We start from the raw sequence: 24,724 nt of genomic DNA on the forward strand, positions 1-24,724 counted from the left end.
GACCTGTCCCTTCTCAGTGTATATGTACTAGAGCACGGGTCGTTCATCAAACTCATCACTCACTCGCTTGCAGAATGGGACCGTCGACCACCAAGCACTCTCTTTTTCCAGTGTTGTTCTAATTCTGTGCTTGGTGTCTGTCAATCTCGCTGCCGTTGTTTACCCTATCCTAGTAGTGTCCCGTTGGGGGACAGCTGGAGACAGCTGGAGACAGCGTTGTGACGCTAGCATATAATCAGACGAGACCATGATGGGAATCCTACATATTGACATGGCTATCTTAATGTATATGGACAAGATCTATAGCCTCACTTGAGCTTAAAGTTCAGAAGTAGTAGCTTGCTCCATCCTGAATAGACCAAGCGACTTGCTCGCGCGGTCACAAAATCCATTTTATGAACGAATCATTGTCGTAATCGGACCTTGCGTCATCCTTCCAAGGCACTCAATTAAATGTCTTGAAGTGTGCAGTAAGCCAAACAAAGCCCATACTACCTACCTGATTTTGCATTGCGCAACTTTAATATATCCACTTAAACCGTTATAGCTAGCGCTGCTTTACACAGTAGTATAGAGTGCGTGTTGCTTTCTTACAAGGATGAACCTTGCACTAATCTCGCTTACAGTTTAAATTCAACTCTACTACACCGCATCTAAGTGGAATACCGCAGCTCTCACGAGTCAGTATCGCATTCGCCCGCGATAATAATCAATGGAAAGATACCGAACGTTGATCCGTAGCGGGCTCAGCCGCTCATCTGGCAACAGCAGCACTATGCAAACAGAGAACTTGAACTTGAGCCCATGTTCTCTCAAAGGATATGAGTGCGGCAGACTTGGCGTGAAAATCTGTCTGCTTGTATTCGTCGTTCCCGCTGATTATGCCAGCGACAACGGCGCACCTCCAGCCCGACGAACAGCGCCAGATTGCTTCGGCGCGTGGGGCCATCTTGGGGGTCTATTTGTTGGCCCTGCTGGTGTGCTTATCTCGAGTGAGTACGCTTCTGTCTGGATGAGTACACTCCATGCTATGTTTATCCCACAGCATCCCCATCCTCTGTTAAGCATAGTCTAATCGTCACCTGTCTTCAAGCTTTATGTACGCAAATACATCCTGAACGCATTTCAGATCGACGACTGGGCTTGCCTCGCTGGTCTCGCGTCGACAACTGGGTTTGCGGCGCTCTCCTTAGTTGTCATAGAGTTTGGTGCCGGCAGACACTTGGCAAATATCGCTTATGACGACGCGAGAATCTTCTACCTTGTGAGTTTGTCCATAACTCAGAATTTTCGACACGGCTGAGATGGGTGGTTGTGCTATCATAACACAACCTCTGCTGTGCTTTTGCTGATACCCATTAGTTTTACTACTCTATGACGGTGTCCTTCGTCTTCTTTGCCCTGCCCATAAAAGCAAGTCTGTTGTTGTATATACGGCGCGTAGTTCCTGTCCGTAGGTCTATTCTCATTGATGACTGACTTAGATCCATGGACTGATGTGTGCAGCATACGTCATGGTATACTCACTCGGAATATGTGTGTTTCTTGTCATCTTTACTTTAAGCAGTTGTATCGTGGACTCTTTTTTCTGCAACCCGCCACGGTATGTCTACGATATTGAGTGGGTCTCGCGCCCCGATCGCGCCGAGCATTGCTTCTCCGATGACATTTCGTACGGAATACTGGTGTACCAAGGTTCATTATCATTTGTTACCGACTTGGCTATTTTCACGCTTCCAATCCCGGCCCTGTACCGCATGACGGTGACGAGGGGGAAATGGCTCGCGCTGGCCACTATCTTTGCGAGCGGTAAGAAGCTGTCGCCATCGAATATCCGGGATGTAGGCTGACTTCGTGGGATGAGCTCAGCCGCCGTCGCGAGCATCACTCCAATTATCAGGCTTCAAAACGCCAAGTTCCAAAGAGACACTGGAGTTACAGATCTAACATGTGAGTGTTTCGCCTTTTCCTAAAATGAGTACGAGCGGACAATAACACATACGCACAGTTTATTCCCTGCCGCTGCTGTACTGGACCAACGTCGAGTACAGTATGGGCATGGTCGCGGGATCAATGGGTTCGATGCGGCCCCTTCTCCTCAAACTTGTGCACCATATTAACTCCCTTCGTCAAATACCTATTGCCATCAGTAGCGGCGAGGAAGGGAGCGGGGGTCCGAACATAAATTTCCAATGGCGGGTTCGTGGGGCTGCAAGTCGCGTCCAGGGCGATAGCGTCCTACAAACAGGGATCCCGGGAGAGGATCCTGAGAGTTGTAGAGGTCGACCATCGAGAGAAGTAGCGGCTGAGAAACAGTAGTACGTTCTTATAGCTAAGAAAATCCATGAGTCATTTGTGTGGTCCGTACTCAGACTCCATCTGTTGTGATGTTGCTCAACGCTGTCTGATCGTCAGAGCTGGGATACCCCGACATACAACACCACCTGCAACGTATAGGTATAAAGAATCTCTGATCTCTCTGACCTCTCTGGCCTCTCTTGCCTTTCTGGTTCCTCTGTTAGTTGTTGCCACTTGCGACTCGTAAATCCACCACAGGTTCGACACCACGCGGTGCTGCCTCTCTTGCAGAAGCCTTCTTGACTTTATGCTTCTCGGCTCGTCAAAGTTTGATGGCGGCATTGCTTTCCGTGCATGCAGGCATTGTATACTTATCTGGCCTTATCCCTGCACACAGATTCTACGCCGGCATGAGTCGTCTACCGCGGCGAATACAAGAACCACGTAGAGGAATTCGACCCGTGAGCAAAGCCTTCATCCCCGCCTTCCCGCCAGACTTCTACTACCACCAACAGACCATTTTCCGCGCCTTCTGTAGTGAGCACAAGAATTTCTTCTGGAAAGCGACACAATATGCTTCGTCAAGGGGAATTTTGTGAACATTATCACATTGTTGGGGATCAATAGAGCGATATTTGAGGACATTCCACACCAAAGTTGATGCTTCACATACACAAAGCCGCTTGAATTATATTAATTAAAGTATGAAAGCATTGCTCGTGTGGGAGACTAGGCCTGCAAGAACTGCCCGTCCCTAGCAGCTTTGACCCTCACACATTGTCCATTGACTCTAAGATATCGATCGAAGGCATCCCCGCCGATGACGAATGGATGATCTGTACCGACCGGCCGGTGCTCAAGGAGGTCAAAATGGTAGAGAGCACGGTCTTGGTTTTGATGGTTGGCGATGAGCGTGTCAACACCAGCCCCCATTGCCAGGTCGGCGAACCGATTCAATGAGACAATCTGTTGGTCCTTAGCTGATGCGTCGCTCGGGATTCCGACGCCACCGTAGAAGCCAGCTGTGTGCTCGACGCCTTCGTCATATACATTAAAGATGGAAGAAACTGTGCCGGGAGTGTGGCCTGGGGTGACGTAGAAGTTAAATGTGACGTTTCCGAACGTCAAGACGTCTCCCTCTTCAATGACCTTGTCCTGAATGGGACCGTCCTCCACCTGGACCAGGGTCTCCCAAGCTGCGGCCGAGGCGTACGTAGCAGGATGAAAGTTGTCCTGTAGCCAGCGCGCTCCGCCATAGTGATCGAAATGCTCGTGGGTGATGATGAGGTGTTTTATATCGCTACCGCTGAAGCCAAGTGTCTCCAAAGCTGGAATAATAATGCCCTCAGCCTCCGCGGCATTGTTCAGCGCGTCGAAAACAACGAGACCATCGCCGGTATCGTATGCCCATGCAGAGACAGCACTCTGGCCAATGAAGTAAAAACGTTCAAAGACTTCGCGAGGGGTGATGAACCCCGAAAGTTGTGTCGCGGAAGAGAGCTCTGGATAGACCTGTCCTAGAATACAGCGGTGTGCGAAATATGCGTAAAGATCGAAGCCTGCAAGTGTGCGTGCCTCGTTGAGCCACTTCGTGACGTTTTCTCTCTGTTCATTTGGAAAGGCAGTGATGTTGAAGAAATCCTGAAACTGGGCTTGAGCAATACCAGCCACGGCTGCAAACAAGCTACACAGCTTCACTGCGTTGGTCTTCATGCTGTCCAGATGGCACGAGAGTCGATGGCATTGACCGCTCGCTGGCAGGTCTAAGAATTTGTGGGCATCTTCCACTCCATTTATATTATATCTGCTTTAGTACATCGGCTCCAAGTTTGCCAACAACATCTAGAGACCCCATCGTGAGCGGGGTCCTTCCAGGTCTGCCAAGACTGACCAAATGGAGATCTTCTCTGAAGGGACGTGAGGTTACGTATGAGCCCCTACTCACGAGGCAAGTAGTATTCACCTCGGCATACCCGGCGGTATGGTGCGATGAAGGATAAAAATCCGACGCCTCGGAAAAGCAAGCATGTGCGCAAGAATTGAGGGGGATATAGAACCGGCATTGCAGAGCGGGAAAGGTTGAGCAACGACAAGTAGTTGTCAGTTCGGATGAAGTTCGGGTGAAGATCCCCACTGCGGTTCCCCGTGGGGTTCTCTGTGGGGTACATAAACAATAGTTTTATGCATAAGTCTAGCCCTGTTACCAATATCATTACCCTGCAAATAGACCCTGAGTTGGCAAGGCCAGCTCGACGAGCGAAACTGATAAACAGTAGTTGACTTCAGAAGTTGTCATGAATAAGTAATGTTGGGAACCAACCCCGTAGGTCGTATTGATGTGTGGTGGAGATCCCCCACCTGAATAGCTACTTAACTGACTTATTGAAAACACTCCGCCCAACGTTTCTCAGCTCAATAGTATACAGCTGTATGCTCCACTCTCTGCTTCTTGGATAACCATAATCCGCAAGCGTTCAGGCTGCGCCAATTCTGAACACCCGCCACTCGAGACACATTGCACAATCAACCCACGAAAGGCCTCACACACGCTTGGATCTTTCTTTTGCCAGCTACTGGTCGTGTTTCAATCCGTCATCTATAATGAATCCAGGCTTTGGCCTACGGTGTCCTCGAATCAGGAACACCTATGTCAAACATTCCAAGACCACGCAGGCCAGGCGGGCCGCTCTCACGACATCAGCGCCACACAGCGTCTCGCCTCGGCGCGATTGTCAGTTCAAAAACTCGGTCGAAATTCTCTCTGTAGTCACAGCTTGAGCAAAATTTAACAGATACAGATCATATAGGTGCATCAAATTACACTAAATTTGTGAACTCACATACAGCAGCCTTGACGAGCCCAGATAAACGCTTTCTCTGTTTGATTGACTGTTGTGCAATGCTCTTTTCCCTCGATAGATTATCTCCTTCATTGCAGAAATTCCGCCACTTTATTTTCACACCAGTCATAGAACTCACTAGCCCGCCCTGTTCCTCCCTCATCTCCTCGACGCAATGCCGCAACGAGATCTCCTCGCTGCCCAGGGTGCCACCTACCATCGCACATTGCATAGCGTCCCGCAGCAGCATCCTCAAGAGTGACCTCATCGGAGAAGCCCATCCATAACCACGTATCAGCCCCATGCGGTGATGGGTTTCGGAGCACGGGTCGGACGAGGAAATAAATCCAATTCGGCACATGAACCCACATGCCCGTCACATAGTTGCCTGGATTGCCCGCCACGTGCAAAATGCCACCGGAATTAGGCTGACGGCGCGCAAACTCGGATGCAAGAAAATAGCACGCCGCCTTGGACGAACTGTAGAGCTCGCTTGGGCCCATGCTCAAGTCCTTGGCAGGCCCTGAATGCTCCAGGAATTCCTTACGTACGCCATCCTTGGGGCTGCCGGTCTCAACGAGCAGAGATCCAGGCCACGTTACCCTCACACTACCTGGCGGTGAATTCTTCGCAGTACTGGAGAGAATGGGTGAGAGGAGCCGGGTCAGAAGGAAAGACCCGAGTACGTTCGTTGTAAAGTGGTACTCATGGCCCTGTTTTCCAGGAGGGGCATCCTTCCGAGCTCCTGTGCCTGCATTGTTGAATCTGTCACAAATTCAGTATTCCGGCTCACTTCGAAAAACAGTATGCAGACAACGAGAAAGGTTGGCCTACAGAATGTCCAATCGTCCGTTCGGGCCCTCCCGATTAAGAAATTCTTGGGCGGCTGCCTTGACAGTCTCAAAGTCCATTAAGTCCATGAGGATGAACTCCAGACTTCCCCTTTGTTTTCCAGCGTCCTCGGCGTCGTAGTGTGCTCTAATCTTAGAAATGGCGCTCTCCGTCCGCTCTCTAGAGCGAGTGAGGACGTAGACCTTCCCACCAGCGCCGTAGAGCTGGCGCGAGAGCTCGTAGCCTAGGCCATTCGATCCGCCTGTCACGATGAAGACCTTCCCAGCTTGGTTTGGCAGGTTGGCCTCGGTAAGGGGTCCCGTTGGCGGGAAGTATTGCGTCCAAATCGTAGAGAAAGATACAGACATTTTCATGCAAAGAATACTTAGGGTACAAGGAAGTTAAGGAACGACGTCGTGAGAACAAGATTCAAATTTCTGTTCTTGTCCACATGAGAGAAGATAAGAAGCCAGCAGGCAAAGCCGGCCTGCCTACCCAAATATCTCGACTATTGGCAAGAATCCTGGGAAGGATCTCGTCCATCCTTCACGTCAGCAACTAGCGCCAATAGGTTTATGCGCCCTCTAGAATCGAAGTCGTGATTGCACCCCGGCCTTAGACTTGATGCTAGCTTTGGTGTCAAAGTCCTTGTTAGTTTTATTGCGGGCCCTGTAAGCAGGCTAATCGCTAGCTCCCAGGAGACTGGCACTGATTCTTGGATGTCTCATCTCACAGGCCTTCTCTATTTTAATTAGGGCGAGATGAAAGCATCAAGGCCATTTGTGTATATAAAATAAGGGCTTTCCTGGAGTTTCGAATATGTTAAAGATGTTACAAGTCATATCTACAGAGGAATTATCAAGGACTCGCGCCAGGGTAGCCGCTTGTCACATTAAAGCTCAAGTTGCACGCTGCTTCGAAGCGTTCATCTCAAACGCGGTACTGGGAGAGGGATCACTAAGAATGTAACAACTTCTTGAGGAGGGGCTATCCGCCATCCGAAAGCGAAATAGCATGTTAGCCGTGTTTGACACTGGCATGCAGTGGAACGTTGAAGGGAGATAATTAGCGGCCTCATAGTTGTGGTTCCCCCAGTTGCGAGGTTGAACAACACAAGGATCTCTACCCAGGTTTCTGCTGAGACTGCTATCGTGGACTCATACTGCTGTCCATAAATGACATAAAATGGCTCACTAGATTCCGTCATAGGTGTTTCTATTGAATTCAGAAGCCTCTATCTAAAGCTTCGATTCATGTAAACATCTTTTCCCACACGAATGACTCACCCCTCGATGATATCTCTTTGCTCACCACCACCCGTGTTGTCAGTGTGCGGTGGGGTATTGTCCGCGGCGGTATCAAACATTGACCAGTCGAACTCCGTCGGAACTTCCATGTCCCCCCACGATATGTTTCCGTTGTATTCGCCACTTCCCGGGGGAAACTGAGACCAGTGGCCTGCTGTCGATGGGCGATTTGAGTCATTAAATGTGAAGTCAACTCCGAAAGAATGATCAGTTCTGTAGATGCTACTAGTGTGCACGCCATTTCCGACGGGGACTTCGTTACTCTGGCTCATCGTTGGAGTTGGCATCCTGAGTTGCTCGTGGATGACAGTGCTTCGAATAGAAGGAAGTGGTCCTGGTATGTCTTGTTGGGCATAGTTGATAACGTCATTGTATTGACCTGAAGACAAGATTGACCTTTCGCGTCTGCCATGCATGCCAGTGCTCTCAAGGCTTGGACCTGGAGGGTGAATTTCGAGATGAGGTTCGGTGGTACCGGCAGTGAGAATGGAAGCATCATCCCCAGAGTTCGAAGATAGTTGATTGAATTGCAGGTTCGAGCCCATCTCGATAGCACTATCAGCACGATTGGATGAGGATGACGTCTGGCCCCCAGGGCTTTGGTAATTCGAGGCCGATCTGGCTGCCCGCATCGTTTCCTGTGCTGCTGAAAAGTCATCCAGGAGCCGGTTTAAAGTCGCCCGAATCAAGTGTTCTTGTTCCAGCCTATCTGTATTGACCGAAACACTCGATCTCTCGGCTTCTTCTGCGATAGAAGCTAGTATGTGTGGCCATTGGTTGAGGATGATTTCTTGAAGCTGCACGGCATCCTCTGACAAGCTGTCGTTGACGTACGGTGACGATGGCCTAGGCTGATCTGGAAATACAATATCCCAGATGGCAAACCACTGGTCCTCTGTGGACTGACTTGGGTTCGACTTCTTGTGTAGAGCCGCAGCCATATTGTTGTCAATTCCTACAGGTCTGGCGGCTGGGTTATATCTACAACCCTGACCCAATGGGTCACGGAGATGCCCCTCTTTGTGAGCCTGGCCTTCGAAGGCGGTCCAGCATCGTTGGCAGTACTCTATAGCCGGTAGCTTGTGTTTCCGGGCCAAGTGATACTTCACGTCTGAGATCCTGCTGCACTTCCTGTGGAAGCAGAGTCTGTGAACTTCAGAGTCCAGCTTCCAAAAAGGACAGGCCAACATTTTGACACGGAGTCTATTCGGCGACCGTGTCGGTCGTTTCGTGGGCCGCGGAGGTTTGCGAAACCCCCCTTCGTCCCAGTCTTCATCCTCATCGTCGGGTCGGGCTCGCTTGCCAGTGCGGCGCACTTCCATGCCATGGGATTGCGATGTTGTACATGGTGTTGATGAGTCGCCTGTTTTATGTGCTGCCCCGCTGTTTCCTGTGTGCTCAGATTGAGGGTTTGATCTGAACCCTTCGGACTTCTTGTAATGAGAGAAAATGCGAAGGGAGATGTCATCAATGATCAGTTTGAGAGGATTTCCTGGGTCTATGATTGGAAGACAGTCTGTTTCTTCGGATGATATTGACAGCATATCTGAGTCCAGAGAATCTCCGGAAGACTCCACGACATTGTCGCTTTTCTCCGCTGGAGATAGCATCGGATCGGGATCTTCTCGCATGTCAATGTCTTGGATCTCAGATTTTGCACAATCCTGGCCTATTCTTTGATCGATTGGACATCCTATGACAATATTATGTCAGTGTTTACGTGCATAAGTGAGGGTATATAACTCACCTGCAGCGGCTACAGGCACTCCAAGGCGCTCTGGGTTTGAGATTATATGTCGACTAGTCCATGCCCACATGAGTGTCTTGAATCTAATACCAGAAGATGGTTTTTCGTTTTCGTTGAAAGAAGGGCATTCGCAGAATGAACAAGATATCGCGCTCGAGTGAAGAGTATGCCACAGCAAGACGTTTTGACTTTGCTTGACCAACTCAAGCGTGTGCTGAAAGCCTTTCAACACAATTTTGTCGTTCTCGATGACGGGCGGCCAAGATGCGCCGATGAGCTCAAGCATCCAGGTCAGCCCTAGCTCAAGGCCCTGAAAGAGAGGCGGTCGTTTGGTTGTGGGAAAGCCCTGGATGATTGTTGCATCCCCAGATCTTGGGGCTTTTGGGACCCTCGCAGATGCTGTATTTCCTTGAGTATGATCAAGAGAATATTTAATCAACCATTCATTTTCATCTCGACTTTCGAGGCTGCAGGTGCAGCTGGCGATACCGGACCTGTAGGTTTGAATTACTGCGCCCAGCCAAGCCAGCTGCTCTCCACATTGAGAAATTGAGTACCGGGGACCAGAGACTGTGATCAGCAAATCGGTTGAGTGAGAGTGTTCCAGCCTTTCGATCTGTGCTGTGATTGACGTGTTGTCGTCAAACATGCCTACTCTCGGGTCAGGCTCATTGTATGTCTTGATACGTACTTGCCTTCGGATAGCAGGGCACATACCAGTCTCGATACTTCTGTCTGCTGCACAAAATACCATTTGTATGAGTTTGACTAAGCTCATGTCTCCTGATGACCATGTTCGCTCTAGATAACCTTGTAGTGTTGAGGCTTGAACAATGTTTGGCGCAGAGCTTGTAAACGTCACCAAGTTGTCAACAGGCCCCCGTTGAAAATGACGAAAGACGCCTGGGCGAAGTTTGACGTGGAATTTTGCGTGATGGATCTCCGGAGGTTGATGCTTGCTGATTATTCCCGGTGACATGTTTGACATGATTGAGTGGTGGAATGAGTTGGCATCGCTCAAATCATCAGAATCCCAGTCCAACGACAGCTGCTTTTTCAGATTTCCGATGAACCATTGATACGCCGTACTGCTCAAGACATATTCTCGGTGTGCAGCCATCTTGGTATCGCTAAAGATGTCCACTTCTTCTTCATCGCGGACTCCTTCAAATAAGCCGTCCTGCTCATGTTTGAGAGGAGACTCTTCCCTTGCTTTTCGACTCCACAATCTCATTTTATCTAGCACTGCCATTCCGTCGTCATCTGGCCTATTGTGGCTCACCTCTGGGCTTTCTTCCCGATTTTGAGAAATGCCTCCGAGTTGTGCCACAATATCCCTTACAAAAATTAGTTTAATTCATACATCTCCGTGTAAGCCTAATAGACTTACTTGTGGTGTACATGGAGGAACTGCATGATATAGGGACCTGACGGATTCGATCTGTCGAGGCCAATTCGGATGGCGAGTGCTTTGACGAGGTCCGGGAGACATTTGGGCATTTTTAAACGAGCTTGACCCGATAATTGCTCCTGCAAGTCATTCTTCAACTTCAGGTAGATATCATTGCAGAGATCACTGATGTATTCTGAGCCGTGAGGCAGTTCCAGAGATGTATACACAGATTTTTGATCCACTGCCAGTTTGTTTTGTTCTCCTGGCGACATCATGGTGTCATGTTCATTCAGGTCCTCGTGGGGCTTTAGATCCTGATCAGGCCTAGGTGCACAAGCAGACATGTAGCCGGAATCTGCAACAGTGCCCTCCTGGAATGGTGCGCAGTTTTGCTGCTCGCGATATCCGGTTCCATGTGGGGCGATTTCCTTCGCTGTCGAATCCTCTTTACGGTTTATGTATCCCTCAACGGCCTCCCCCCAAGCTATGTCGTGATGCCAAGGTTGACAAAGCACTCTTCTACGGCGGCATTCGAGACATGAACCAAGTTTTCTCATGATAGCGCCTTTCATCCGTTTCTCTTGATTCAGAGGTCGTGAGCGCCCAATATGCCGTTGCTTGCCGTAGCTCGCATTTTCCACATCCCTTTCAAAAATGGTGGCGCCATGAGTAGGCATAGCAATTGGCCACGAGACGATGTCAGGTGGGTCTGTAGCCTTCTCATCGAAGGTCAGGGTGTTATTTGTGGCGCTCTCGGCGCTCGTCAATGTCGACGACACAAAGTGAGCGTCCTGCCACAACATCTCGTGCCCTGGATAGGTTTTGTGGGCTCCATGGCTCAAATCTTTCGGCTCAATGGTGTCAGAATGGCTCTCATGATTGTGGATGCCGGTTCTTTTGCCAATTTCAATGTTTTTTGGACTCGTGAACGGCTTTTTTGCGGAAATCGCAGATACATGTCTCGTCGCGCCCATATCTTGTTCGTCTGGACTTAGATCGGGCACCCGTTGATCGTCTGCCAATATCGATGTCAGTAATTGCATTCCACTTTGAAATCAGTGTCAAAAAAATTACGCACAAGATGGTGCTTTCATCACAAGCATCTCGTGCCTGGAAGCATCATCAGCTGCAGTTGTTTGACGTCCGTATGGTCCGATGTGTTGGCCTCGGTTGATAGGCTGTGTTAATTGTCCCTCGAACGGGATGGAATCTCTATCGTCTTTCTTGTCCCCTTTCCCGGAATACTCGCTGCTCCTCTTGAACACGATTTTCTCTGCCGTGACGTCAACCGGGCTCTGAACTTTCTCCTGCAAAAGGTCTTGGTCAGTTACTACTCAACGTCACTAATTTGCAAGCATTTCACGACCTAACAAACCTTTTGAGCAGACGCCCAAGCCAAACTATCATTATTTGCATTCTTAAGTGGATTTCCATCATCCTCGAGCTCGTTGGCTTTCTTCGTGTGGTTTCCAAAGCCTCGTGGGCTGCTTCTACGTCAGCATTCACAACTACATACCTTACTGAAGCTCAGAGGGAACACTCACGCATTCTTGAACTTGCATACCCGTCCAAACTTCTCACACTGTACACAGCGGGGATAATCTGGATCGCACTTGATCTTCTTCTCCCTGCACGTCACACAAGCGATCGCCAGCCTCTTGCGTGGCTTGCCAGCCTTGGTGACGCCCCAGTGCGCGTTCACCGTCTCGCCATCAACAACCGTCTTGCAGTGGCTGCCATCATCATAGAAATAACACATACCCTCGCCGGGGACCTCCGCCGCGCGTACGAATCGCGGAAGAAAGTGTGTACCGGTCCAGATCTTCGGCCCCAGCTCGTCCTTATTTGGCGCCTCCTTTGTCGAGACTAGTGCTGAAGATCCTTTTGCAAGCCTCACCCGACCAGAGTTGAGAGAGTCTGAGTCTCTGGTATCACCAGTGAGCGGCTGGTCCTCTGGGGCTATTGGCGACGCAGGGGGATTGTAATACATATTTTTGCTGCTGCTATTCCCAACTTCTTCGCCCGCCCTGCTCTCTAGTTTCATGAATCTGTCTTTGATTTTCTTTCCTGTGATGGGCGTGAGCTTCAAGAAATTGGAGGTAGTAGGATAATTGCGTACGGTAATTGCGTTGGGTGATTCTGTTCAGTATTCGGCTACGCTCGGCAAGATCTGATATCTTGGTCCAATCCTCATCAGGGTGTACTGAGGTTGAGAAGACACTGCCTATGCCAGTGGACATGCTGGAGCTATGAGCGACAATGTCCTTGATGGATGGTAGTGATGTAACCTCATAGCCGCTGTGAGATCCTTGGGTCCCTGCCCCTTGTGTACGTGCTGAGAGATTGGAGCCCCGGCGTGCCTGCTCGCGTTGCTTTTTGAGCTCACGTTGCTCCGCAATCATCCTTGGCGGGCTGCTCGTATTGTCCTGCTGGTATGGCTGGTGGTTGGGCGGCTGTCTCGACATTGTATGAGTGTGGTCGTGGAGAATCTGGCTGGAAGGTGTGATAGGATTTGACAGCCATTTTTGGTTGTGGTGACTCGAGGTCGGGATTGCGAGGTCGTCATTCACACTCTCCATTGACTCGTGAGTCTGTCCAGATGTCAGGGATGGCGCATGGCTCATTGAGCCAAGGTAAGTCGATGTGTCGTCACGGCCGTCTACGGACGGTTGAACATAAACCGGTATTTCTTCGTTCGGGATATGGAGAAACTGCTGGAAGAGGTCGATATCGTCACTTTGCCACTGCTCGATGAAGGTCTGAATCTCATCAGGCACGACCTGGCCTTCGATGTTGGGTAAGAGGGGCTCCATCGTGACCAAAGACAGGCCGAAGTCACTTGACCAACGCCTATAGATGACCGTCTGGGCGCCGGCGGCGGCAAGATGACTCCGAGTTGATCAGAAGTACGGGAGAGGTTGAAATAAGATGCCTGACAACCCCTCGCGAAAGACTGTAAGACTTCACTGAATACGCCTCCACCTAGTGAGAGGACCTTCGCGATATCTATCTCCTTCAGAAGTCTCGGGTCTTTCTCTGAAGCACATCAAGTCGGTACGTACGTCACTATCCAAACTCCAAGGCGTTCTTATCCACACGGCCGAGTACTTCTGGTCTTCTGCTGCGATCTGAATGATGACAGCATCCCACAGTCGCTGAGAGACTATATGTGCTAAGTTGATCACACGTCAAGTTTGCACAAGCAATTTGTTTCCTGCAGAAGCCATCAACAAAAAAAGTACGAAGTGAACTTTTTTCTCGCTAATCTTGTCTCCGGTGCGACAAAATGAAAGTCGGACGAGGGTGATGCTGGCAGACAAGCGAAAGACTGGGGAAAATCTGCTGCCTACTTCAGCAGGAGGTGGCCCAGCGTTCTGTTGATTGGGAAATAGACGGAGAGAACTGTCAGCACAGCCGTGTCTTCCACCACAATTGGTGCTGGATCATGTATGTGGCAACCCCCGGATGTTTCACCCAATCACGTCAAAAAACACAACTGTGGCCATCAAAAAGTGCGCTTTCCCCACACGCTCAGTGTTAAAGTCCCCGAAGCAGGGCAGGGCACCCATTTATTTTAGGCACTAAGCCAGTCATATCGAAAGACACAATTGAGTGATTCTGCATCGAGCGTTCTGAGTGTTTTCATCCGTACGTAGCTGCGAATCACTCTTTGCGCACACATGTGGTTTTGGCAATCCTAACCCTGTGCTTGTGCTTTTCTCAAGGACGCCACAAAAGAGTTTGTCAAATGTCGAACTATACGACGGGACGGTTGTACAGAAGTCCAGATGAATATATGAAGGCATAGTAGACTTTTACTTACAGGGCGTTGAGGAAATAGGATGTAAACACAGATATGCTACAGTTTTTCACAAGACCGTGGACAATCAAACATTACTATCATTGTATTACTATAACTGCGTCGAGCAGGCCTACTCTTCAGCGCTGAATTAAGTTTTGAAATACTTCTTGCTCTGACCGAAGGTTCTAATTTCAATATCTCCAATAAAATACACAAAATGTCAACTCTTTCAGGACCGTCCGCTACTACGACTGCCGGAGGAAATTCGTAAGTAATATTGACTGATTCTGGTCCACTGGACTTATTTCTGTTCCGAATTCACTGATATATATTTCAAATAGAACAATCGATAAGAAGCCCTGTTATACAATGACCCAGTTCCTCACCGAGGCTTGCTCTCCTACCGAGAGATTGGCTTGCTCAAAGCCCCAGGAAAACAATGGTCACAAAAGCTCTCGCAATGGAAGCACAGAAGTCATGGGGCAGTATCTCAACCAATGGCAATCGTCGTGGGATGCCATGGGGGAAGCGGCGATATCTTCTCGTTAGGACGCTCAGTATCAATGTTGGAAAGATTGAAGGACATGTACAACAGAGAGAATCTCACGGAAAACGCTTCATTGAACCAGCAGAAGAAGTACCGTATCCTCTAGCTACGATTCCTTTTACTCTACAGGTATTACGACCAAATAAAGACTACTCGTCTCGTCTCTCTCACCGCTTCCTTGCGATGAAATATTGGACAGTTTTTGGAGATGTCTTCCTGAATGGCAGAAGGTTCTCAACAAAGGGGAAAAGAGCCTGCGCTCGATCGGAGAAAATAATCGTTGTCTCATCGAGACTGGTACGCGCAAGTCGTCGTCGACACATACCAGGCTGTGGAGGTCTCCTGGTCTCTGAGCCGTCAACAGTCGCTTTTCTTTGTCCACAAGAATTGGTCGCCGTGCCATGCACAAGCTAGGCTGCCAGCCCGCTGACCTGTGAGACCTCAGCCCCATTAGTTCTGGTAGCACCAATTCAGCTGAATCGTGGGGTCTGGTGGTGTGCGATGCTGCGTCCGCCTGACGCTGTGGGCATCGTCCTTTGTATCGCGGGGCCACTGAAGGCACTGTCTCATAGCCTACTGCGTCGATCACATCTTTCACAAGCTCAGTCATTGTAGCAGAGACGTCCGTGCCACGGCTTTGTAAGACCTGTTACCGTTTACACAGGCACACCAATCACCGGTGAACATCTTGCTTGGTTGTTTAGATGTTCGAACTGTATCTACTTCGGGAACCAATTGGTAATGGATCGTTACCTTGGTAGGGATACAAATAAGTATCTAGACTGTGCCACGTTCCCTTTGCTATGATTCGGTGAAGCTGTGAAAGCTTCGGCACCGAACACTCATTTACTCCAACGGAATAGTGCGCCTGAAACATTTATCAAGAACAACACTAGTACGGCACGTCAGTCATGGATAGAGCTGTCGATCGCTGCATATCAGCCTTGTTCCAAAACTATCCGGGCATGCCTGTTATATACCATGCCCGATATGTCATGGGGATTTGAACATGGCTGGCCGATCACTTGGGATTGATATTAATTAGTAGCCACGCCCGAACCAAGTGCCATCATTGACAAAATGACAACGCGTACAACAGCTGAAAGTCCAAGCTGGCCGCTTTGTCCCGGGGCTGGTAGAGATTGCGGATTGGATCATTGGCTAGGGATGTAGAACTAAGCCACGGCTACATTGGTTTGTAACGAATGATCGAACAGTTTGCTTTTGAGACGAGAACAAGTATTAAAAGGACCACCCGAGAAAGTCTTCTCCCAATGCCATTACTGGCCCGACCTCGCCAGCAAGAATTATCACCATACCTTACCACACTCACAGCATCTCTGACTCAGGGAACCGCACTGTCTTAAGTGATTAATCCAGCTGTCCATCTTCCATCAAGTCACCATGCCTTTGCTCGGATCTCCTAGGCAGACACCCGTCGAGTCACAAACCAACAAGGTCACCCTTGAGGAGAGGCAATCCCATATCAAGTATGAGAAGCTGGAACTCTCCACTGATGACAAGCCCTTGATACAGGGGGGTGAGCACATCAACCCTTAATGGCAAACGCCACGTCCTCATCATCGGCGCCGGCGTCAGCGGCCTCCTGCCAGCCTGGATGCTGCTAGACAAGGGCTATCGCGTCACCATCATCGCCGAGCACTGGGCTTGGACCCGGGACTTTGAGCAGTCGCGAATCACTTCCCAGATCGCTGGCGCCCTGTGGGAGTTCCCCCCAGGCGGGTGCGGCCTCACCGAGATCGAGTCCCCTGGACCTGGCTTCGCGACCGTCGAGCACTACCGTGAGTGGTCCCTGCAGAGCTACGAATTTTACAAACGTTACCACAATGAGGTGACCAACTCGTTCGAAAAGGAGGGCTATGGATTTGGCCTCAAGCTCGCGGACCTCAACCAGTTCTTTTACAAGGACATCGTCACCAACCCCGAAATCAACGACGAGGAGTACCTAAAGTTTAAAGCGCTCAAGTGGGCTGCAGCAGATGGACGCATCGACAGGGTCAGGGAATGGAACCGTGAGAAAATGGTGAACCAGTTCGGCTCCTACGTGAACGTGGACTTTGACAAGAAAAGGGCTGGAGAGTTGAAGAGCGGCTACACTCATATGGCTCCCATCATCAACACTGACAAGGCGATGTCGTATCTCATGGCACTAGTCCAGTCCAAAGGAGCGGTCCTGGAGACGCGCCCATTCAAGGGCCTCATCAGGGACTATGGCGAGAAGCTGCTCCAGGAACACAACGCCCACGCCATCATTAATGCCTCCGGCCTGGGAGCCAAGGAGCTGGCAGGTGACGATGACGTGTACCCAGTCCGTGGTGCCATCAAGCGCATTGAGAATACTCGTAAGGGCGAGTTCCGCCATCTCAACAATGCCTACCTTGTCCCCGCCCAAAGGGACCTGAATGGCCACCCAACCAAGACAGTTTTCATCGTCCCACGCAGCGACGACGTCCTATACGTCGGCTCTATCATCCAGCCTGAGGCCACAGAGAAGCTCTCGCCGGACTCGGTCGAGGTCGATGTCATGTGGGACCGGGCGGGCGACTTCATCAGTAGCCTGCGCCACGCCGGGCTGTTCCCCGGCTTCCCTTTCGCCCAAGGCCTCCGACCTTTCACGAAGAGGAATGTTAAGGTCAGGGCCGATGACAGGGCCACATTTCCCCTGGTGCACAACTACGGGCATGGAGGATCCGGATGGACCCTGGGTGTTGGCACCGCTCGGTGTGCCGTGCACATTGTCGAGAAATTCATGGCGCTCAACTCTGAATCCCTCCTGAAGCCGATCGAGGCTCTGAAGGTCAACGTCTCAACCCTTGAAAACATTACCGACGAGATTCTGACCGCCAAGACGGCTGCACATGCTTCGGTCTCGACCATAAAGGAACGGGCCGACTTTTTCAATGAGATTCGGGCACAGGCATCAAAGGGCGCAAAGGAGGGCGCCACCGGAGCAAGTCCGACTGACAGCTTGGCTGAGTCTCAATCAACCAAAGCAAGCCCGGAGGCACAGAAATGCTGGGAAGCATTGGTTGCCAGCATTCCCGAATCCGACACGAAAGTCAACAAGGCTATTAAGCATATCAAAGACATCGCCAAAGCGAGTGACGTGCCTGATAACGCGATCCAAACGCTCAGCGCGCGGACCGCGGAGGCAAAAAACAAGCTTGGAGCCCTCGAGCAGGTGTTGAACAACGATGAGAAGGTCCGACAGCTGAACTATCAGGCCAAAGTCCGCAATGTGGGAAAGCAAATCAACAAGGAGTTGTACGGAGAAGCACCGGCGGGGTCGACTCATTAACCAGTGGGCACCCAAGGCAGGAAAAGGTGTGTAGAAAGTTCTAACTTCTACTTGACAATAATACAGAACCGGTAGTATGTCAACACTCAGCACTTCGGATTCACAAAATGGCCCCTGTGATGTTTAGTTCTGACGGGTTCCCACTTACTGGCTTCGCTCACCAGGGAAGGTGCGGATCATCACCGTTAACGGCAGCACACTGGACGCGTTTCATCTGTGTGCATGAGCAGCTGGCTGAGCTGGCCACACTCCTTTTATATTTGGTCAAGTTCATTCTGTATTGTTTCCGTGGCTTGTATTCTAGCAGAGCACACATCTCATCTGCCAGCATTTAATGAGGTCAAGTAGTTCAGTAAACGTCCAGAACTTCCTCTTTTGATACTGACATACGAGCCCGCGGCGTTTTCTCCAATCTGGTCACATAATGGTGATTCTCTCTAACTTCCAGACAAGACGAAGTTCTTCAACAAGACTTTGGCCCCTGCCTTCGCAAAAAAAACAAGTCGGTCTTTAAATCTCGGACTGCGGTTCAGGAAGGTTTCCAAATCCTCTCCCCAAAGACCGCTGAACTCATGCGCACAACGCGTCGCCGTATGAAGAGTCGTCTGCTTCACAACTCACAGCAGAGAGTCTAAAAAGAATCGCACAGTGACTGAAAAAGTTGTTCCATTCGAAAACAATCTCAAATCCGTGGTCAGTTCAATTAACGAGAGCCTTGTCCACTTTTCCTCGTTCGGCTAAAGCGAGTAGGTCGCCAAAACGGTTCAAACCCATCGACAAAATAATCCCGCCGAAGCTTGGTTCTGTCTTCTCCAAACAATGTAACAAAGCCTAAATGGCAGGCGCCATCATGCCCTCTCTTTGATTGGTTGTTTCTGGTGCGTCAAGTATTGAAACGCAGGCGCCAAAATATTTGCTGCTGAACATTCAAGGTCGGCCATGGTAATATCAGTCAGTTATGCATGATATTGGTGACAGAAACGGGAAGATTTTAATCTGGTATTGATATAATAGCCCCATATCAAACAGTGATTTCAAAACCGCTGCTATATCACACGATTAGCTCATGTCGACATTTTGAGTGAGGCTGGACAACCAAGTCTCAATGCCCCGCCGTCTTGCTCATCAGGCCAAAAGTCTACAAAAGCATGAGAAATTGGTTCTTGTTGATGAAAGTGAACAGGGCTTAGAACGTCTGTCTGCATTGGAAGATGGTGGAAGTGAAGATGGCAGACGGATTCGAAACCAGCCAATATTACTTTAAGCTGTTACTGTGCGAGATTCATACACTCGACCTAAAAGGCCTTCGTCGTTTACTGTTTGGGAACGCTCCGGCCTTCATATTCTTTTGCAAACCCGCATCGCAATGCTAATTACCTCATGTTGTCTCTACTTTCCGACTGCTCTCATACACAGTCACGAGCGATCTATTGACAGCATCTTAGCGGTCTATGATGGCTTCATGCTACATGATGCAGTGGATTATGTTACCAATCCTATACTCAACCCACCCTTTACCTCATCTCAGTCAGAGGAGCCTCATGTTTGTACAATGAATCAGTTGTGAGGTCTGGCCGGTCCTGGAAAGACCACAAAAAAGTTACAAAGCAACAGAACACCTCAACTGCCCAAAGCAACAAGATCCACTGCCGCGACTTCAATTCCAGGCCCTCACGACCAGCGCGCACGAGCAGGAGCAGAGACTGTATGAATGCACATACTACCCACACAGCTATTGCCATGGTTAGCCCTGCCAAGGATAAAATTGATTTAATGCAGTTGAACTGACTGGTACTTTTGTGTCTGCACCCAAAACGGAAACTGGAATAGAGGAGACATAAGACGCTGATGCACGAGAGCGAAAAAAGAACTGTTATCGATAATATCAGCGCACACTTCGGTCATGGGGCAGGCTGCAAGACAATTGTCGAGCTTTTCGGATGGATGTACAACGCATACACTTGTCAATCCCTTCTTGGGTCACGCAATCAAGACCACAGTGGAGAGAAACATTGCTGCCGAACATACTGGTGGGGCTTTTCCCTTTCTCTTCTCTTTGGATCCACGGTATTGGTCTCTCTGGTTTGTTGACTTTGTGTGACTAGGTAATGCTTGTAAGGAGGCGAGACCCGCGACACTGAAACATAAGGCGGCTCTGGGCATATTTGTCTGCGGGACTCGGGGCTTATCAGTAGTTTTCTCGGCTTATTTCCAGCCTCCTTGCGCTGGTTACCTCCCAGTAAGAGTGTTTGCAAGTGCCGCGTAGCCGATTCAAGAGACGCTTGTTTGAACTTGTGTCAGGATTGAAGGATTTCAGTGCTGGTGAATTGGACGTATCCAAATTCGAGTGTGCCTGCTTTTGTGGAGCACCTCTCCACCTGATCCGTATTAGCCACTGCATAGCCAGTCCATCCTACCAAAGTGCCAATTTGGACATGACGATTGCTCAGTCTTTTCACATCGTGACAAAATCTGAAGTTAAGAATTCACTCTACCATGCTATGAACATCATACAGTGTGTAGGAGACAAGTACTACTGGATGCAAAATTCCGAAGGAGAATTCGCGTGAGCACTAGAGAGTACCTGCGGAGAGTACCGCATGCAGGAGTTCATCCCAAAAGACGCCATTGAAAGATCGGCCCCAGGATCATGCTGAGTTACACACCACGATGTGGGAACTCTAGGAGGTGTGCTGCCGAGTTCTCGGCCAATGTCCGTACATGGACAAGACCTCGGTACACCCAACCACTCAGACCTTCAGGACGTGTTCATGAACACGCCGCGTTTCTTCGCCATCTTTAATAGCTATAATATCACGCAAGGAGTAGTCACATTACGATCAAGGGCACAGATACAATTTGAGAATGCGCTGGTCAAAGCGTTGCAATTTGCAAAAAGAAAGAGGCATCTCCTCTCAGAGAACTAGCCTAAAGAAGAAGAAAGCCGCCAAGGGGCTTGAGAATATACATGAAGTTGCCACGAAGGCGATTTGGCCGTGAAGCCGGCGTGTCGATGCACGCATGGTGTCCGTGGACCATTTGTGATGTCCACTAGGAATGCTCAGAGCATATAGGGAATCAAATAATAACAGTGGCTATACACCGATATGAAAAATCCCTGGGCGTCGGCCCTGTTTAGATCACAGCCTTGTTGGCGGGATCGTTGGTGAAAGTCCTTTAAGGACAGCCTGTCTCTCTCCTCATGTAAGGCTCGGTGTCGGCCAGTACATTCTGCTCTTTGCTTGAGAACGAGGGGTATGAGATGGGCAGAAGAAAGTGCCGATGGCAACTTGGCGACGATAGTGGACCCAGTGGCTCTTTTGGTTATGAGCCGTGGTGTGATCCGCTAGGCAGGTCGTTCGCAGAGCCGGAGGTGGCAAGTCTTTGAATACCGCGAGGCGGTGGGGTGAGTTGGATTGAGTTGTCTTCAGAGATTGCTATGATGCGTTAGTGACTGCAGGAGATAGTCAAGGGTCGGCATTGGTATATCTTACCTCTTGAGGCACTTCAAGTCTCGTCGGCACTTTCAGGCACAGTCCAAATGGCTGAACCACGGCTCTTGAGCCGACTATGTGAAGGACGATGCCTGGACGATGAGGCTTTTGCTTCAACTGGCGAAGTCTGAGGCGACATGACCTCAAAGCCTTTTTCGGTCACGGGGCTCATTACTGACTGCTGCTCCACAGCATAAGGACATCTTCCCTCTCCAACGGTGGATCGATGGCTGTGAAAGGAGCACTGTCGGAAGCCGAAGTTGCGTTCGTCGTTCTTGAGCCTGTTGCGAGGCAGCCTCAGCTGTGGGTTCTTCACACAGATGTTGGCTCTGCTGTCGACCATCTTTTCCATGTGCTTGGTGTAGTCGCCCCCCAATTCTGGAAACTCGGCGAACAGCTCGTTGTATGAAAGGGGGTCCCCGCCGCCGTTGCTCAGCGTCCAGGCCAGCATTGCGACGGTCCACTTTCGGAGGCGGAAAGATTGCTCGCGAGAGCACTCCTCGTAGAGGTGACGCACGAAGGGAATCGAGACGTCCCAGTCACACCGGAGGTACATATCCTGTATGGCGTCCATGGTGATGTCCTGGAGGGCGGATAGCCGAATGACGGCAGCGAACATGTGCAGCTTCACAATGTTCCAGTGAAGTGCTCGTCTGCTCGCTTGAATCTTGGCTTTGTTAGCTGGTGTGATCTGAACAGCCACGGTCGATATCATCTGCTCCAGCAGAGATCGGAATGAGTTGCGCCGGTACAGCCAGAGGATGAATAGGTCCATCATCTCAGGACACTCCTCTGAAAGCCAAAGAATCCGGTCATGATGAGCTCCGGCAGACATCGACAGCTCACTGTCGGGTGAACTTGGGACCGAGTCTACATTCTCCAGGCTATACCGGAAGAAGGAGCTGGAAGCACACAGGAGCTTCTTGTGAACTGTAAATTCTCGTTGGCTCGGACCGACCAGCAGACGAACCACCTCGGCGCCAGGCAGACTAGGAAACCTTCCAGATTAGCAAAGGCAGATAGGACTAGTGTTAGAAGGTGGTAGGTGGCTTACGGTCCCAATGATATCATGTTGTCTTGTCGTCTGGCCATGATGTATATGCTCAAATGATACTGTTATCAAAACAGGCACTCGATGCGGCATCTAGGCTCCCAAGTCATGAGAGGGAGGAGGAAGTGAGCCCATATGTAGCCCTCTGTGAGCTCATGTCGTAGCCAACTCGTCTGGATCGGGGGATCAGCGCCGAGGCGAGTCAATCGAATCCGATCCCATGTCGCCATCAGGGAAGACGAGACGAAAGACAGGGCCCAGGGCAGAGGGCAACAACCACGACGGGATGAAGAAACAAGCCCCTGGTAATACTGGCCAATCTGTTTGTTTCGAGCCAGACCTCTGCTGTCATGGGGGTGGAGCAGTACCAGAGAAGGCGTGAGGAGGCCGAGGGCCGTGCAGCGATATTTTCTCCCGCATGGTCATGGTGGCAGGACGGCAGGACGGCAGCAGGGTGGCCGCAGGGTGGCAGCAGGATGGGCGAGGGCCTCGAACTCCTGGAGAGGACGTGAAGGGGGGTCATTTTCATCAAGGGCCTCCTGAGTGTCAGAGGTTCTGCCGGTGCAGAGCCCCCTTATCGCGGGCGCGACCCCACTTCTCCCACCTGGTGAAGCTCGCGTGAGGGACTGATGCCTGCGACTATAGGTCGCAAAGCTTGTCTTAATATCACCAACCCACGGCTACGAGCCCCGAAAGAATGCTTGGTCGGGTTTGAGGTGGGCGCATGGCTTCTTGTGGCGCCCAGTCCCTGCCATGCCTGTCAGGCCTGCAAGACAAGGGTCTGCAAACGAGGAGTGGACGGCCTGCTTTGCCTGCCAGCCCCGTTGTTTTAAAACATGAGGGGCTTCCCGGCTCCGAAGTTTCGAAAGAGAGCTCCCGCTTATATGGCTGCACTCTGCGAAGCGAGCCCTGAACCATCCCTACTAGTCCTGGCACGGCGAATTAGACGGGATGGCACAGAGGAATACAGGTGATCGGCAGATCAACCCTTTTTACTATGCCGCATACGACCCGAGTAAACGAATTAATCGGTGTAGATCACCACGTTCACTATCAACACTTTACGAGGCTGCCAATAATAGCAGCGAGACAAACAAATGCGTCCTCGAACCCGTTCCTGAGAAACAAACGGCAATGGCTGGCAACTGGCTTTGCCATGCCTCCTTGGTGACGGCAGAGAGCTCAAGGCGCCGCTTAAACTTGCTCACCAGCCAGACGACCAGGCTCCAGCATGACTGAAGGTTTCCTCGTGATCCTGATCAAGGCATCATGCTCGACCCCCTCAATCTAAATGACATTCCCGGCCGGGCGCCATCCGCTAGTCTTCCTGTGCGCTGGGCTCGCACAGGCCTGTGACCCAGTTCTGGACTGGACTTTGGAGTCAGTCTTGACTTTGGCAGAAAAGCATCATCCCGGTCCCAGGAGTGGACAGGACGACTCCTCATGAAGGCTCTCTTTCCCACTCTTCTTCCACGTTTTGCGCGTCCATTCGACTGCCAATGACGAAACCTTAAGGCGCGGAAGCTAGTGCATGACCAGCAAGCGAAATGTTCCATCCCGCGTACTAGCGATTGTGATGCAACATCATATCAAATCCCTTACGTGCCATTTCCGAAGCAGATAGAGTAGCTGGCGGGGATGACGGTCGCTGTCGTATCTTCTCTGATAGGGACACGATGTCACGCCAGATTATCCGGCAAAAGGACCAGACCTATCGCCGCCCTCCTCCTGGAGCCCTCAGACACAATTGCTTCATGGCTCAGCGTGGTCGAGTCTTTGCAACAGCTTTGAGACTTTCAGACCAGTCTGGCATTGGCGACGGGGGAGGTGGGTATTTGAGCGGGATAAAGTCCACGTGGGACGCGAATGTGATTTCCGGTCTGTCTCCGCTTCTGGCGGAGAAGGGTTGCGGCTCAAGACCTGGACGACCTCGTGGACTCAGGCTACTGACAACTTGTCAGCGTTTCTCGGATTTTAGTCCCCGGGCTGCCAAAGCACGAGCTCGTCGGAATATTGGGGAGAAATACCAAGGTACCAGCGAGTAAGCGGCGCCCGGTTGAAGGTATCCATGGGTTGCGGTCCTTGATAATTTCCC

General features: G+C 50.5%; 5 protein-coding genes across 5 annotated transcripts; 2 read left to right on the forward strand and 3 right to left on the reverse strand.

Annotated features, from left to right (window-relative positions):
* Positions 1-3,027: 3,027 nt before the first annotated feature.
* Positions 3,028-6,337, reverse strand: J7T55_008798 (uncharacterized protein; the record flags this gene model as incomplete). Its single annotated transcript, XM_053139152.1, has 6 exons — positions 3,028-4,012; positions 4,190-4,205; positions 4,262-4,431; positions 4,515-4,578; positions 5,278-5,903; positions 5,973-6,337. 6 exons carry the CDS (start codon positions 6,335-6,337, stop codon positions 3,028-3,030), a joined length of 2,226 nt encoding a protein of 741 aa, XP_052998070.1.
* A 914-nt stretch (positions 6,338-7,251) lies between these two features.
* On the reverse strand, positions 7,252-13,229 carry J7T55_008799 (uncharacterized protein; the record flags this gene model as incomplete). The annotated part of the gene is made up of 10 exons (XM_053139153.1): positions 7,252-8,969; positions 9,024-9,422; positions 9,483-9,674; positions 9,741-10,203; positions 10,306-10,360; positions 10,414-11,431; positions 11,495-11,723; positions 11,792-11,900; positions 11,961-12,375; positions 12,536-13,229. The coding sequence occupies 10 exons, from the start codon at positions 13,227-13,229 to the stop codon at positions 7,252-7,254; spliced, it is 5,292 nt and encodes a 1,763-aa protein (XP_052998071.1).
* A 1,206-nt stretch (positions 13,230-14,435) lies between these two features.
* On the forward strand, positions 14,436-14,767 carry J7T55_008800 (uncharacterized protein; the record flags this gene model as incomplete). Its single annotated transcript, XM_053139154.1, has 2 exons — positions 14,436-14,485; positions 14,560-14,767. 2 exons carry the CDS (start codon positions 14,436-14,438, stop codon positions 14,765-14,767), a joined length of 258 nt encoding a protein of 85 aa, XP_052998072.1.
* Positions 14,768-16,169: 1,402 nt separating this feature from the next.
* Positions 16,170-18,084, forward strand: J7T55_008801 (uncharacterized protein; the record flags this gene model as incomplete). Its single annotated transcript, XM_053139155.1, has 2 exons — positions 16,170-16,255; positions 16,302-18,084. 2 exons carry the CDS (start codon positions 16,170-16,172, stop codon positions 18,082-18,084), a joined length of 1,869 nt encoding a protein of 622 aa, XP_052998073.1.
* Positions 18,085-21,591: 3,507 nt separating this feature from the next.
* On the reverse strand, positions 21,592-22,670 carry J7T55_008802 (uncharacterized protein; the record flags this gene model as incomplete). The annotated part of the gene is made up of 2 exons (XM_053139156.1): positions 21,592-22,567; positions 22,633-22,670. The coding sequence occupies 2 exons, from the start codon at positions 22,668-22,670 to the stop codon at positions 21,592-21,594; spliced, it is 1,014 nt and encodes a 337-aa protein (XP_052998074.1).
* Between the last annotated feature and the right edge of the window lie 2,054 nt (positions 22,671-24,724).

The sequence above is a fragment of the Diaporthe amygdali genome, assembly GCF_026229845.1.
Source record: "Diaporthe amygdali strain CAA958 chromosome Unknown NODE_4_length_2575358_cov_65_588622, whole genome shotgun sequence".
NCBI lineage: Eukaryota > Fungi > Ascomycota > Sordariomycetes > Diaporthales > Diaporthaceae > Diaporthe > Diaporthe amygdali.